At 51.4% G+C, this 15,390-nt stretch overlaps 1 protein-coding gene across 2 annotated transcripts in view; it reads left to right on the top strand.

Moving 5' to 3' along the window:
* Positions 1–736: 736 nt before the first annotated feature.
* BCL11A (BCL11 transcription factor A) overlaps positions 737–15,390 on the top strand; it is a gene marked incomplete at its 3' end in the record, with an annotated part of 72,951 nt that continues 58,297 nt past the window's right edge. For both annotated transcript variants that reach the window (XM_082305215.1, XM_082305214.1), the window contains exons 1-2: positions 737–807; positions 6,482–6,811. In XM_082305215.1, coding sequence (XP_082161341.1) covers positions 753–807; positions 6,482–6,811 — 385 coding nt within the window. In that variant the 5' untranslated portion in view covers positions 737–752. The remainder of the gene's footprint in view (positions 808–6,481; positions 6,812–15,390) is intronic.

Here is a 15,390-nt window from a genome sequence, read left to right as displayed (position 1 = left end):
TCCCCGCCCGCCTTTCGCTCGGCCGATGTGTTTGCTTTTCCAGCGGGGGTGTGCGCGCTGCCGCTGCCTGCCTGCCTGCCTTCTCCCTCTCCCTCGCCTCCCTTCGCTCTCCCCGTGGGCGCCTTCAGCCCCCCCCGCCCCTCTCCCGGCGCCCCTCCGGCACCCCGCTCCTCCGCGGCCCCGGCCGCCGCCCCCGGCCCCCCGGCCCCATTGGGCAGCGTGCGCCGGGCGGCCGGTGCGCCCCCCCCGCCGCGCCCCCTCCCCTCTCCCCCCTGCGATCACTGTCCATTGGCTTGTCCTGCTCTCTTTTTCATGTCCAGCCCCTGATGAGTGTCCATTGGTGTTGCCTTCGCCTTCCCTCCTCCCCTCTCCCCGGCTTGCCCTGCCCATGTTTTGTATGTCTCTGTCCATCCAGGCTCCTGACGTTCAAGTTCGCAGGGACGTCACGTCCGCACTTGAACTTGCAGCTCAGGGGGGCTTTTGCCATTTTTTTCATCTCTCTCTCTCCTTCTCTCTCTCCCTCTCTCTCCCTCTCTCTCTCTTTTTTTTCCCCTTGCACAAAAAAAAAAAAAAAGCCATGACTGCTATCCCACAATTCATCTTCCCTGCGCCATCTTTGTATTATTTCTAATTTATTTTGGATGTCAAAAGACATTGATGAAGATATTTTCTCTGGAGTCTCCTTCCTCTCTAACCCGTCTCTCCCGATGTGAACCGAGCGACTCACAAGCCACCGAAGCCACCAACCCACCATGTCGCGCCGCAAGCAAGGCAAACCCCAGCACTTAAGCAAACGGGAATTTTCACGTAAGTAACCCGGAGAGCAATTTATTTAATTTCGCCTTCACGGATTTAATTTTTAATTTGAGCGAGAGCAGGGGGAGGAAGGGGAAAAAAAAAAAAAAAAGAAAAAGTGAGAGCGAGTGAGCGAGTCGGGGGGGAAAAAAAAAAAAAAAAAAGAACTCCACGCCGGCTCGGGATCCTCAGCATTCCGGTTAATTTCTCCCTCTCTAATTTAATCACCTTGATCACTTTTCTCCTGTTTCGCCCCCCGCCCGCCAGCGCGCCCTCCCGCCGCCCCCGCTCCGCTCCCTTCTCCCCGCTCTTTGGCGGCAAGAGCGGCGGCTCTCGCCCCGCCGCCGGCAGAGCCGCCCCGCTCGGGCTAGGTGCGGGGCTGCCGCGGGAGGAGCCGGCCCAAAGTCCCGAGGAATTCCAGCGGGAGCGGCGGGCGGGACGCCGGACACCTTGGCCGGGCGGGCGCGGAGCCGGCGGGCGAGCGGAGCGGGGGGAAAGTCCGGCGGCCGCGGCCCCCGGGCTGCCCGGCGGGCTCGCCCCCTCGCCCCGCGGCACCCTCTCGGGGGGGGGGGCAGCGCCGGGCCGGGCCGGGCCGCCCGCCTTTTGTCTCCGCCGCGGGGCGGCCGTCCCGCCGCTCCCCGCCGCCCCGGGCCGGCGCCGTGCGGGGCTCCGCCGCCCCGGCCTCGCCCCGCGCCCGCCCCGCCGCCGCTCGGGCTGGGGCTGGGGCGGGGGGCGGCACCGGGCGGGCGAGGGAGCCGGCAGCCGGAGCCCGGCCGCCGCCGGGAGGGATTCCCTCCTCGCCCTACGCTTCGCCTTCCTCCCGCTCGCTTACTATTTTTTGGAAGATTTTCAAAAAAAAAAAAAAAAAAAAAAAAAAAAAAAAAAGTGGAAGTGGATTTTGATTGGGAAAAATCTCGTGTCTGAATGTTTACAAGCACCGCGTGTGCGGGGAGCCTCCTGCCAACAAACACAGGCGAGAGCGAGCCCGGGCTGAGCACACACACACGCACACGCACACACACACACACACGCTCGCAGCCGCACACCCGCCAGCCGGCCCTCTCCTCCCCGCCGCATTGCAACCCCGAACCAAACCCGGGAGGGAAAAAGCCAAAGCCCGAGCCCCACCGCCCCGGTCGCAACAAAAACTCTCCGGCTGCCTCCCTCCAGCCGCCAGCACACACACCAGGGCTAGATGCGAGATAAGCGGGAGCGCTCTTTGCACAACAAAAGGCAACTCGAGCTGGAAAGGTTTGGGGCGAGGGGGGTGGGAAGGAAGGGAGAAAAAAAAGAAAAAAAAAAAAATCCCCTTTTCCTCGGGGTGAGCCGGGGGGAAGGGGAAACGCTGCATGCCGCTCCTCGCTCCTTCTTCTCCCCCCTTCTTTTTTCTTTTTCTTTCTTTCTTTCTCTTTTCCCCCATTCCTCCCGGCGGGTTTTGTTCCCTCCCGGGGATGGCAGAAAACCCAAGGCGATTTCTCCCTGCCAACCATCCCCGGCTCCTTCTTCCCCTTCGCAAAAAAAAACCAAAAACCAAAAAACAACCAACCCCAAACAAAACCAAAAAACCAACCAAACCCCCCCAAAACTTCCCGCTGCGATCTCTCCCCCCCGGCTGCCCAGACGTTTCCAGCCGGGTTCGCACATGGAGCCCCCGGGCGAGCCCCCGGCTCTCTGCCCGCCGCCGCGGAGCTCTGCCCTGCCCCAAGTTCTGCCCGAAAACCCGGGAGGGGCTCAGCCCCTCGCCCCCCCTCATCCTTTTCTCCCTCTTTTCCACTTCTCGAGGCTGCTTTTTTTTTTTTTTAATTTGAATCACCCGGCGCTGCGCTGGGGTAGGGGCTGTAACGCGCTTACGGGGGTGCGACCCCTCCTCCCCGCCCGGGATGGGGTCCGGGGGGGTCCCTTCCCCACGCCGGGAGGCCCCGGGAGCGGGATGCGGGGGAAGGGGATCGCGGGGGGGGGGGTGTGGGTATCCCCGCGGCTCCTCTTCGCTCCGCGGGCCGGCGCGGAGTTTCCGCACGCGTGGGGCGGGAGCGGCGGCTGGGACGGGCCCCGGGGGGGAGTGGGGGGGCTCCCAGCGGCGAGAGCCGCCCCGGGGATGGGGAGGGAGGGGTGGGCCGGGAGATGGCGGTGGGGAAGGGGTGGGGGGGGAAGGGAGGCCGGGCTGGGGGAGCGGGGAGCCGGGGGGGATGCCGCGCCGCGCCGTGCCGGAGCCGGGGCGGCGGGCGGGCTGCCTGCCCGTTTCGGTCGCTAGGAGGCACAGCGAGATCAAACAACCGGGCAGACCCGCGAACTTGAACCTGGCCGGCTCCTCCGCTGCCTTCCCGGCCGGCGGGAGGGGGAGGGCGCCCAGCTCCCTCCCCCCCATCCCCCCCCCCCCCCCTTCTTCTTTGTTCTTAATTTTGCGCGGAGTTTGCCTGCTCCGGGTGATGCTCGCCTTCCTCCTCCCCGGGTTTCCCCCCACCCCATAACGTGTTGGCGGTTCCCATCGTACCCCCAAGTGTCGTGTGTCTCTCCCCCCCCCCCCCCCTCCTTCCTTGCACCCATCCCAGGACACAAACTTGGGATTAAACAGCCCCTTCTCCATCCTTCCCACGCCACGGTGCGGGGAAATGCCCCGGCAGCGCGGATGCGGGGCACTTCCCCGCACCGTGCCGTGGCCATCCCCTCCCCATCGCCCCCGGTACCTCCTTTCTCCCGGCACTCCAAAATCCATCCCGCTTTTGCCGAAGAGACGGTGCGGTTGTTTTGGTGACTGGGAACGGGGAAGAAGGGGGGAGTAGGAGGGCGAAGGGGGGGAAGCTGAAAAGACATGTTGGTGGAAGGGCAATTTGCATGAAAAATAGGGACGGATGATTAGGGACCCAGGCAGGGAATTTTGATTGCCCCAGAATTAAAAGATGCATCCTGCAAATCGGTGGCGAGACCAGGTGATTTGTATTTTGGCGTTTTCTTTGTAAACCCGGTATTTTCGCTCTTCTTTGAAAAGTGGCAGTAATAATACAAACATATTTTTGCTGGCTCTGCCTCCGTCGGGAGCCAAATGTTTTGCAGAGAAGACGGTACCAGCCGTATTTCATACATTAGTATATAATTCTTGTTAATTAGCAATAATTTACGTTAAGAGCATAGAAAATGTTGAGGTTACAGGTTTTATATCTGTACATTTGATCATCTTGTTATTTTCAAGAACTTTGCCTCCTATAAAATTAATTAGGTGAAATGTGGAGGTGTAATCAGCAACCTCTGAATTACCACTTCATTTCCTGGTTTTGATTGTAAATCAGCCCAGTCGCTACAGACTTTAGCAAAGTCTATTTTTGTTTAGCGCTACTTTTAACTGTCTGGTGTCGAAGCAGCGGGTTACCTTCCCCTGCTAAATAATACTGACAGCGTCAGAAAGAAATCAGGCCGCGGGAAAACATTATAATTGAGTAATGATTATGCAGAGCTCCTCGCTAAGCCGGTTGTAAGGGGAATACGGGTTATTTTGTGCCTTTTGCTGCGGAGAGTTGGTGAGCTAGAAGTTAGATGTGCAAAATACCTTTGTCTGCGGCGTGCAGCGAGCTACTGGTGGAATTAGTCCTGCAATAATTCCCTCCCTCGGTCCGAACGCAAGGAACGGCCGGGGAGAAAACCGCCATAGCCCAGCAATCCCGCAGAAACACCCTGCTCCTCTCCCGGCTTCCCGAGGAGCGTGAAATGCACGTTGTGCGTCTTGGCTTGTCGGTCTGTTAAGTTCAGAAGAAAACCCCAGCGATTAAGACATTGTTTTTATTAATACGAATGTAACCTTCATATTCCTGTGGTTGACCTTACGTTAAATTAGAAGTAGTACTAGAGGCAAGAAATGATGGACTGGATCCCGGTGTCCTAGTTGGAGCTGAGGTACGGCGAGGTAGTGTGCTCTTTCAATATTATTTTACGCAGCACAACTGGGAGCTACTCCAGATCTTCCTCCTCAATATTCAGCCTAGGTAGGGTTGAAATAAATTTAACCTGAGTTCACTGGATTTTTGCACTTTATCAAAATCAGTTCCAATATCGTGCAGTCAAATTAAAATCTATTTTTTGATTCTCTGTGGCTTTAAGTTCATTAAATGTGAAATTGGCAGCCAGCTAAAGAAGGTCAGCCTGATTAACTGTTTAGGAGTTGTATTCTGTCTCGCTGGCGTTACCTGGCAGCGTTTTGAGGTGGGTTGTGTTTGTAGTACCCTCTCCTCCTGCTCGCCGCTGTCAGCGTGCGTCTTGTGTTGCGCAGGTAGAGGAATACCAACGCGCTGCTGCTATTTATTTTATTTATTATTTTTTTTTGCCTCGTGAAAAGCAGTAGTGGTGGTGACTGCACACAGATCGCCAAGGTATTTCTCTGCAAACTTAACCAAAAAAAAAAAAAAGCCAACAGAAAAGAGAGCGGCGTCTGCCTCCTTAGAGCATCCACTGACGATTCTGTGAGCAGAAATAGCCTCATAATGAAGCTTTTTGGAGCTCATTCAGAAAATTTGTCAACTTTGACAACATTAGGCAAGGTATTTTGAGTTTAAGGAAGGCACTTCTCACTGTTGGGAGGAAATGTGGCAGTCACTTGGCCACGCTGGTTTTTAGGTGCTGAGGGCCGCCAGTGCTAACACGTTCGAGATAATTTAGGCATTCCTTTATTTCAGGAGGAAAAAGGAAAAATGACTAATTGCCTTGTTTCCTTAAGTGCTAAAAAACATCCCATCCAGCTAATATCTCTGGGTGGAATCGGTTGTGAATTCGATATTTAGTCGAATCCTGAGGAGTAGCTGAAAAGTGAGAGGTGCCTCCCCCCGCCCCGCAGGCATTTCTGCTGCATTTGCTTTTTCTCATTTCGGTTTCTGCCGTTTATTTATTTATTTATTATCTGCCTCGTCCCCTCCCTCCCCCACAAATAACTCCCGGCTTTCGAATTTTTAAATTGGAAGCCGTAAACGGGCTGATAGGGAGAGCGACACAAATAAAGACGCGTACGTACGCACATGCGTTGTGAGGGCTATACGTGCCCCGTGTGTCGGGGCCTGGGTGTGTGCGGCCATGCGGTCTGGCTCTCCCTCTCTTTTCTTTTACACGCGCACGTGCTACCTGCGCGGCCTGTGCAGGGAATATGCAACATCTATCGGTTCAAACGCCTTTTGTCTGCGCCCGCCTGGTTCAGGCGTCTAAATTTTAGAAAGTAGATCTGGCTGGTGGAAAATACACACCCATGTGTGTGTGAGAGAGCGCGTGTGCGGTGCTTTTAGCCTTGAATTCATATACATAAATAATACATCCGGCAATAAAACACCGTATTCGCTTCTCTTCGTAGGGCTACAAGAGTTGTGCAGCGTATTCTTTCAGCCTGTTCCTTTCATTTTACCCCCGAATCGTTCAGTCGAGTCAGAAATTTGTCCTCGTGTAGGAACACCAGACAGTTGCAGTGCTCGCTCTCCCGAGTTCTGCGTGCTACAGCTGCTTCTGCAAAATCCCTTCCCTGTAACTGATGAATTCACCTCCTCGCTGCCGTGCTAATAGCCGTGGTGCATGGGTTTAGTCGGGGGGGAGCAGGCGGAGGTTGCGAGCAGGGTATGATATTCATGAAGAGGGGGCTCGGCGCGTTCCTCCCCCCTCCCCGCGCCCGGTGCCTTTCCCGAGAGCTCTAATGATTCTCCTTTTGTTTCTCAAACTGCAGCCGAACCTCTTGAAGCCATTCTCACTGATGACGAACCTGAACATGGCACATTGGGAGCTCCGGAAGGGGACCACGACCTCCTCACTTGTGGCCAGTGTCAGATGAACTTCCCGTTGGGGGACATTCTTATTTTTATTGAGCACAAACGGAAACAATGCAATGGCAGTCTCTGCTTAGAGAAGGCTGTGGATAAGCCACCTTCACCCTCACCAAGTGAGCTGAAAAAAGCATCCAATCCTGTGGAGGTTGGCATCCAGGTTACGCCAGAGGATGACGATTGTTTATCAACGTCATCTAGAGGAATTTGCCCTAAACAGGAACATATAGCAGGTAAATTAAAGCAAGGAGAAGTGTTTGCGAGTTTATTTCCGTTTCAGTTGCAACCTAGCGTGTTCGCAGTTGTAAACTGCTGCGCCTGTCTCTCTGTTCTGCTCGCCGTGGCGGCCGACGCGTTAAGTGCCCTGCCTTCGGTTAGTGGTGAGCGCACGACCGGTATTTCCGAGTGCCTGCGCAGAGGCAGGATCAACAGGCACGTGCCGTGCCAGCCGGTATTTCTAACAGTATTGTTTGAGGCTGCTCTCGTGATGTGCCTGTATTGTATTGTAGTCACCGTCTCCCGGTGTCTCGCCTGCCGTAGCGCTGCAGGAGGAGATTTCAGAGCCTGCCACGCGATAAAGCGAGGAGCTTTCGAGTCTTTGGCAAAGTCAGGGGTGAAAGAGTTAACCGAGCATCAGCCAGCCTTGGTTCCATATTGGCTGTCAGCGTATGGACTGTAATTAAACACAGCCCCATGGCAAAGTGACACCACCGACCTTGACTTTAAGATGCCATTTTCGACTGGCCAGGCCAGAGTAGAGAGGGCAGTTGCTGAAGCGCACAGACATGCTTATTCGAAAAGTTTAAGGGCATGTTGGAAATTTCAAAAGGTTGGTTTGACAGGAAAGGCCGCTCTTTGCAGCCTGCCTCCTCAGCCAAATGATAAATGCTTCGCTGTGCTCTCTCTTGTCTCTGATGTGGTTTTGACAGATGTATCTTGATTTTGTTTGCGGTTTACACAACCACATGTCAGCCGTACAAATGTCCAAGGCAGAGTTTTGTTTTGTGCAACAAACAATATGAAATGCAATTTTAAAAAAAAAAAAAAAAAGGGTAAATAATTCAATTTCTTAGCATTTTTTTTTTTTTTTTAAAACCGGAAAATACGGCGTACTACGTGAAAGAAAATCCCAGAGCCTTGGGAGTGTAAGAAGGCACGCTCTGCTTTTGAAATCCTGCTAGTAAACAAGAGCACTACCCATTTGCAGCGAGCGTTGCAAATCACTTCAAACCGCGCCAATACTGCCGGTCGAAAAAGGCGAGACCGCAGCGTATCAACGCCAACAAATGCCTGAACCAGTTTCAAACCCCCCCCTGCCAGCGATGTTTGGGATGTGGCGCTGCAGGTACCTCTCTTCGGGGAGCCCGCGGGACCGCTCGGGGTTGTCAGAGGCGCAGTACATCGTGACGTGATGTGCCGGAGCTTGTCTTGGGCTTGCTTTGGCCACAGAGTTAAACCATAATAGGGCAGCAGGCGCTGGGAGGTTCAGCGCGATGCTCCCGCAGCCTCCCTGGCCTCCAAACCAGCCGGCAAGTCACGCCGGAGAGCTGTAGTTTTGAAGGTTTTGCGGTGGCAGCAAACGTGTATCAGTGCTCGCGTGTCTGTCTGCGCGCGTATACGTATGCGCAAAGCCATGTGCGTACACACGCGTAGGTCACGTGAATGAATATATACTATTTCTGCAGAGTAATAGGTATTACTTTGAATACACGTATATACGTACGTTTAAGAGGAAACAGAGGCTCGGCTACTGCTAAGCTACATTTCGAACGAGACTTAAAAAACGCGGTAATTCCGCATATTGCACTTCCCAGCCGCAGACGTTAAAGGTGGTTTTTTTTTTCCTAGAGTGGTAGAGGGCAGTGCCCATTTCCATGTGCTGCCTGCGATCTGACGGAAAACGAGCAGAAGCGTAGGGCATGATTAATGAAGCGGGAGCCTGGCGGAAGGGATTTGTAGTCTTCCGAGCTCTGGAGCCATACTAAATCACCAAATATGGAGGAGCGGCGGTATGATGTAACGCTGTATTTACGTATGGCGCCGCTCTGTTGAAAAGACAAAACACAGTAGCTGTCAAGCAAGAATTAAACCCGCTCTCCTTGCTGCGGTCCCAAATAGGTCCCTCAGCCGGAGGGACGGCCACGGTGGGGAGTTCCGCACGTGGGGAAACTCCTCAGCTGAGGGTTTTGCTCTGGCGCTCGTTCGGCGCGGGAGGCTCGGCGAGCCGAATCACGGTTTTGCGTGGCACGGGTGACGTGAAGCGAGCAGGATTTGGCCTCGCGCGATGTCGCGGGGCCGCGAATTCAGAAAAGGCTGTGGTTTTAACTGACTTTAAACAGTTCGGTGAGCAGAGGGCAATGGGTGAGGAGAGAAGCGCATCAGCAGGGGCCTGATCCTGCTTGCTCTTACGCCTAGGGATGGCCTTTGCTGTGCAGGGGGGCCTGGCTGGGAGCGGGCTTGGGTCCACGGTGCAAGCCCCGAGCGCTGTTGTGAGCAGAGACCGAGCTGCAGTTGTCTGGGCATCTCCCACCCCAAATTTTCTGCGCGGTGATGCCCGGCCGTGCCCGCAGATGGGAGGTCCGAGAGCACAGGTCTTCTCCTGCACCTTCCCATCCGGGACAGAGCCGAGGGGCGCTGGGGTCCCCTGCTTCTTCGCAGTGGTTGGAAATGCAGCCCGGCTGCGGGAGCGGGAAGGGAGCACCAGGAGTTCTGGGGTCTTGCACCGTCCCTCCCCTTCGTGTTTTCATCTCCCCTTTCAGTTGGATAAGTTTCGCTCCCTCCCATCCCAAAGAAGTGTGGCGATAGCTGGAGTAACCCATTGCTCGTAGCCAGGAGTTTGCAGGGTCCGGCAGTAAAATTACCAGTGAGGGTCTCGGAGCGAGCTGTGGAGTTCAGGTTTCTGGAAGGCCCCTGCAGTCAACCTCAGGCTCTTCCAGTTCTGGTATTTTATATCTGATCTCTATGCAAGAATGCAAAATGCAAAAAGATACGAGTGTGTAATTAAAAAAAAAAAAAAAAGGACAGAGGCTGCCTTTCGAAAAATATGCAGGAATTGAGCGAACTGATTCTTTCTGGTAAGAGACCAGAAAATATGTATTTAGTAGCAATGTGAAAATGTCCCCAGTTAGTTGTTAGGCTGAAAGAGGTGTTAGGGGCTAGCTCTGGATAAAAAAAGTGTTACGGGTTAGCCCTGGATACAGAGTTGTTAGAGGTTAGCTGTGGATACAGAGGTGCCATAGGTTAGCTCTGGATGCAGTATGTGCTCCGACTGCAGTTTTGTAGTCGGCGAGTTGGTTTGTTACAGTAAAAGATCATCTTAAGATAAGTAATGGTTAAGGATGGGCTCATCTAAAGACAAGGAAGGAGGCAGCAAGTCATTCAAATGCAGAGAGAAATGATGTCTATTTTAACCGTCAATCGGCTGCTCTTTATCCTCCCCGTTTTCCGGAGACGGGGATGATTACAAGAGCTTATATGTGCGTGTGCAACCTGGGCAGCAGCTGTGAGATCCGTATAGGTGCAGGCATGCGTACCTGTCTCTTCCGTGTGGGCGTCTGCCTGCGCGTAGCTTTGACTCGCTATAAAATTTTGAGTGATGCTGATCCAGCGCTATAGCTGAAATGTCATAAATTTAACCGAAAATTAATAGGATATGTTGTGTGGGTCCAACGAGGCAGCTTTCATCAATATGTATGTCAAAGCCTCACCACCAGATACCGGCAGCCTGTGATTTGCAGTGAGTGCTACGGCAGGGCTTTAGTTATCCGCTCTCATATTTTACAATAGGAGGAAATATTAACTGAAGTATCTAGAGATCAGTGAATGTAAAATTGCTGTTCGCTTATTGAAAAGGCCGAAGAAATATTTATCGTCCGCCGGTGTCAGGTTTTAGCGGTTTGTTTGTTGAATGTATAAATCCGAGGGAATTAATGAAAGGTGTTTTTTTGGGTGAGGAAGGATCTTAAATGTTACTTGGATTCAGTTGGAGGAACACTTTGGAGTGCTGCTGCATATTCCCCTTCATAATGCCGCGTGTGTGTCTGCGGCTGCCGTATTTACTGTACAAAGAGGGGAGGAGGAGGGGAGGTCATTTTTACTGCTCGAATCCTTTATTCTCAAGCCGCTTGTGGCATTCAAATAAAATACGTGGGAAAAGAACGTAAGAAAAACCGCTGTCTGCGGTAATTGGGGGGAAGGTGGACATGGTTTGGTACTAAATTTTGGACCGAGTACATTTGATTATCACAGTTCTCGGGAGATAACGTCTTTGAGTAGTCACTAGACCACAGAAATTTTCTTGGGCTGTTATTAGTAGTTGCCATTATAATTCTGTAGGTTGTAAATTGCGAATCCTTATTATTTTGTTTTGTTCCGGAGATGAAAAATTATTGATGCCTGCATTGAATAGTTAGCATTGCATCCGGACAATAAGATGAAAGCTTAAAAAAGGGAGGGGGAAAAAAAGGAATATGGAAATATTTTGGAGTCCAATTCTGTCTGCGTTCCCCATACAAAGAAACAGGGAGCACAGGCTGGGTGCAACAGTCGCAGGCGGGAAAAATAGCGAGGGTGCTACCCAAAGGCTCCCGCTCCTGAGATGCGGAGCCCTGCGTATAAGCTGTATTTGTAAATAAGACAGAGAAAGGTTGTGAACCGGCAGCCTGGCTGTTTTGTCAAAGTACAATGTCAGAGAAACTCTTTCTAAGACAAATTGTAAATAGAAGTGTCACGATGATTGCATGATTGAGCTCTAGAAGTGTCTTGCAATTGTTGGCATTGTCAGAAGACTTTTGAAAGCTTAATTAAAGGCGGTGGCCTGTGCGGCTGTGAAATTTACTTCTCGGGGGGGGGGGGAATGTAAAAAACGTCGGGGATCAAAAAGTTGCTCTGACGCTGCTCGCGCGGGGATACGGAGAAGAGTCAATAGTTTCTCTGCTTTCCCCATTGCCTTTTATAAATAACATTTTTTGAAGAAGCAAACACGTGACACCAATATCATCCTTTGTACGAGGTAAAGATTGTGTAGGTTTTCCTATTCCCTGCTGTTACAGACAGTTAATGTAAAAATGGCTCTTTATTGGAAACACAAATACGAGTTCACTCGAAGCACAGAAGCAGGGTAGAAAGTTTTCCTCGCCTTGGCACGATCCTTCCAGGGGAGCATCAGAGTGTTGCGGTGCCCTGAATCTGTCTGCTTTTTTGTTTCCTGCAAATCAGATCTTCTGGTTTAGAGGATCAGAAATACGTTTTGCATTCTTTTCTCCTATCGTACGGGACATGTAATTGTGGAGCTCGCCACGGGCTGAAGCATCGCTGCATCCAAAACACTTGTGGTTGAAGAGGCAGCCCGGCACGCGTTGAACTTCGTATAGATCTGAAAAGGTGCACGTTAGCATCACGTGCCGAAAGCTGTGAAAATAACGCGCGTGATAAACGTAAGGCTCTGTGCAGCGAGTCCCGACAGCGAACGCCGGGTGATGGAAACTGAGGCAGGGAGTAAATTAAACACCTTCTAATTAGCCCGGTGGGAGAAATAAAGTCTTCCCTAAACATTCCCGTCATTTGGGAATGCCTCTCTTAAAGAGGAGGAGGCCTATTAGCATCACCCCGTTTTGTATATGCAGCCCTCAGCCCACGAGCTCTTTCTTATTTCATTCAAATAATAAAGACGATTAAAGAGGCTTGCGAGGCAGTGTCAGGCAACAGGAGTTCAGCCTCCAGTTGTTTGTCTGCACGCATCCTCATTACGGAAATTTTTTGGACAAAATTCCCTTCAAGCTTCGGTCTGTTTTTATACCCGATAGTACCAGCTTTGTGCAATAAAAGGCGTTTAGCATCAGGCTGGACATGGCCTGGCACGTTGCCACTTGTTGTTTTTTTGTTGTTTTGTGTTTTTTTTTTTTTCTTAGCTAATCGCTGAGGATCTCTCGTTACCTTTTTGCCTGTTGTGATTTTGTTCGGGTCGTGGCGCTGCCAGCGATGTCGCGAGTCCGAGGAGGTCGTCGTCTCAGCCTGGCAGGCGTCTGAACGCAGCTTCTATCCGGGAGGGCTCTATTTTATGTGTCGGCTTCTGGGATATTGCACAAGTTCATAAAATGCGCCGAGCTCATATAGTTTAATATATTAAGACCTATATTCATACTGGTAGCATGGCCCTAAAATTAACTATTGGTTGGTGTTTCCCCCCCCCCCCCCCCCCCCCCGGGCTAATGAACATATTTTCTCTCACTTTGTACGAACGCAGTAGCTCCAGCCTGCCTCCTGGTAACGTCGGGCATAGCAGGTTTGGGCCCACGATGGTTGATATCAGTACGTGGCTTGCTATGATTTATTACATACTTTTAAAAATTACAGGCACGTTAACAGACCCACAAACCGCCCGAGCGGTTGGGATGGTCTCTTTTCCATTTCAGAATGAATTTCCATGAAATTCCATTTGCTCTTTAGGTGCCCCATCCTGCCGGGCACGGACCGAACAGCACCTGCGCACTTAACTGCTTGCAGGAGCTGGACCGGCGACTGCGGACCCTCCTGGATGGGCAGACCAAGCGCTCACGTTTTTCAAACCCTCCTGTGTTAGTGCCGAACCCGTTTTGAAGCCCATAAACATCCTCCCCGTCTTCCTAATCAGGTTTAGTATGCAACGCATCCCGCGCGGGGTTCAGCGAGTTTGTTTCCCAACCTTTATTGGCCAGCTGCACTCGCTGCGCATCTTTAAAATCTTTCAGCGGGGCTTTTCGCTCTTCTTCCACGAGGGCTGGTAACTTGGTGGCTGCTCCCCGGCTCATTCTTCATTCGGAGGTGGCATTGCCTCGGGTTGGCAAGGGAAAGGTTTGCGGTGTGGGGTGTGGTGAGGTCAGCCCCGATCCCAGCAGGGAATTTGTGTTCTTCATTTGCCTTTACAATCGGAGCACAGCTACTGTACCTTGGAGCAGCTCTCAGGTGTGAGCTCAGATGGGCACATGTAAATGTGCTGTCAGATGCAACACAGGAATATTAATGTTTCCTCACCACCGCGCTATAATAAAGCTGTACACAGCCAGCTTAATATGCAGCCGGGCTGGGGAATTGTCTAAAACTTCGATAGCCTAGTGTGAATGACAGCGGCGGAAAAAAATATTCAATATGCCACAGTTTGCGTTCTTGTTTGCCTTTGATCTAAAGCAAAATGAAAACATCCACTTCTTTCCCTCCTCGTTTCGTATAGGTGTTCTTCCTCTGCAAAATCGGCTAGTAAGTAAGGGAAGAAGATGAAGTACGGGGCACAGTGCAGAATTATTTGAAGCACATTAACACCAGCCTGCTGGGGATGTAATTCTTCCAAGTATTAGCAAACATTTATTTTTTATACTTGGGATCGTTTGCTTGGCTTTTCATTCTTTTTTAGTATCTGGGTCTGGTCGAAACAAAGAAAACAGTCACCACAAAGAGGGGCTGGAGTCCCCTCTGCCCCCGGCTGCGGGCACAGCCCAGGCTGTACACCCTCTTCACAGAGGTTTCATTTGCATCTTCTGCTGGGTTCAAATCTTCAGTTCCAACCAAAGGTGTCTGTTTTTCAGCGCGGCTATCTTAGAGGATTTTTAATAATGTGCTCATTTAACTGAATCAACAGCTGTCAGGAGCGGTTGTAGTAAATCCACAAAATGCGCAAAGAAAAATACATACGTTTCCTGAAACAAAACACTTGAAACAAATTGGCTGCCAAAAAAAGCTGCTGAATTCTGGGTTTGCAGACAGTGCACCAAAGTGTTGCTTCTCTCTGCTCTCCCCAGAGACCTCTCCCCGCTTGCCTGCTGCAATTCTGCTGGAACTTTTTACCTGAACAGGTTCCTGTTAAAAACCCCACTGCTTTCCCCTATTTGATGGGTACGGAGCTCAGCTCGAGCTTCGATTTTTGTGTTTTGCGCTAAATAGCTAAACCACCAAGACTGGAGCAAGAAGGAAAACCCAAATAACTGCATTACCATCGAGGAAATGAGGCTTAATATCCCTGTGAAATAGCTGTCGAGGAGAAGCAGTGCTTCAACTCTGCCCTTCCAGGTAGGCAACGTCAGGGTGGTACTGAGGTCTGGAGCAGCTTCAGAGGGTGCTGAGTTCGCCCCGGAGCGGGTGCTGGTGGAGGGAGACCTGGGAAGCTTTGGTCAGTCCAAACCCAGGACTTTCTGCTTCCATCCTCCCCCTGCTCTGCCTAAGTGCTGAACAATTACACCTACAATTTGATCTTAGCTTCAGATAGAAAAACCTCTGCCTAAATAAACAATGGAGTTACTGCTGCTCAACAAAGGCTTAAAGAAGAGCCCTGCCTTCGGTGGTGTTATTATTGTTGTTGTGGATATTACTATTATTATTGTTATTACTACTACTATTACTGCAACTATTACGTTTTCTAAATAAACACACATTACAGTTCCTCACTCCTTAGGAAGTAAGGAGTTTAATTTTGCATTCATTGCTCGCTCAATTGATTTAGCGGGCAGCAAAATATAAAATGCAAAAATAAAAATGCCCCCCCCCCCCCCCAATTCACAGCAATTAGTTTGTCACCCGGCATTACTTTGCTACACCATCACAGCAGGGTTTTTTTTCGGACATTGCATGAATCATCTGGGTTTCGTTGCATTTTAGCTACTGAGTTTATTCTTTCTGGAGTAAGAGAATATATCAGCAAAAACGGTCGTGCTTCAGCCAGGGCACCGCAAGCGCGCGGAGCATTGACTGCGTGAGGGTGGCCAGGGGCTTTTCGCCGTGTTTTCTCTGTTATCGACGCTGATTTTCATGTTTAGGTAATAGTTGTTGTGCAAAGAGAAACAGT

The sequence above is a fragment of the Platalea leucorodia genome (assembly GCF_965183815.1).
Source record: "Platalea leucorodia genome assembly, chromosome: 3".
In the NCBI taxonomy this organism is placed as follows: domain Eukaryota; kingdom Metazoa; phylum Chordata; class Aves; order Pelecaniformes; family Threskiornithidae; genus Platalea; species Platalea leucorodia.
Note: the sequence above shows the minus strand (reverse complement) of the source record. Positions and strands in the feature narration are given on the sequence as shown.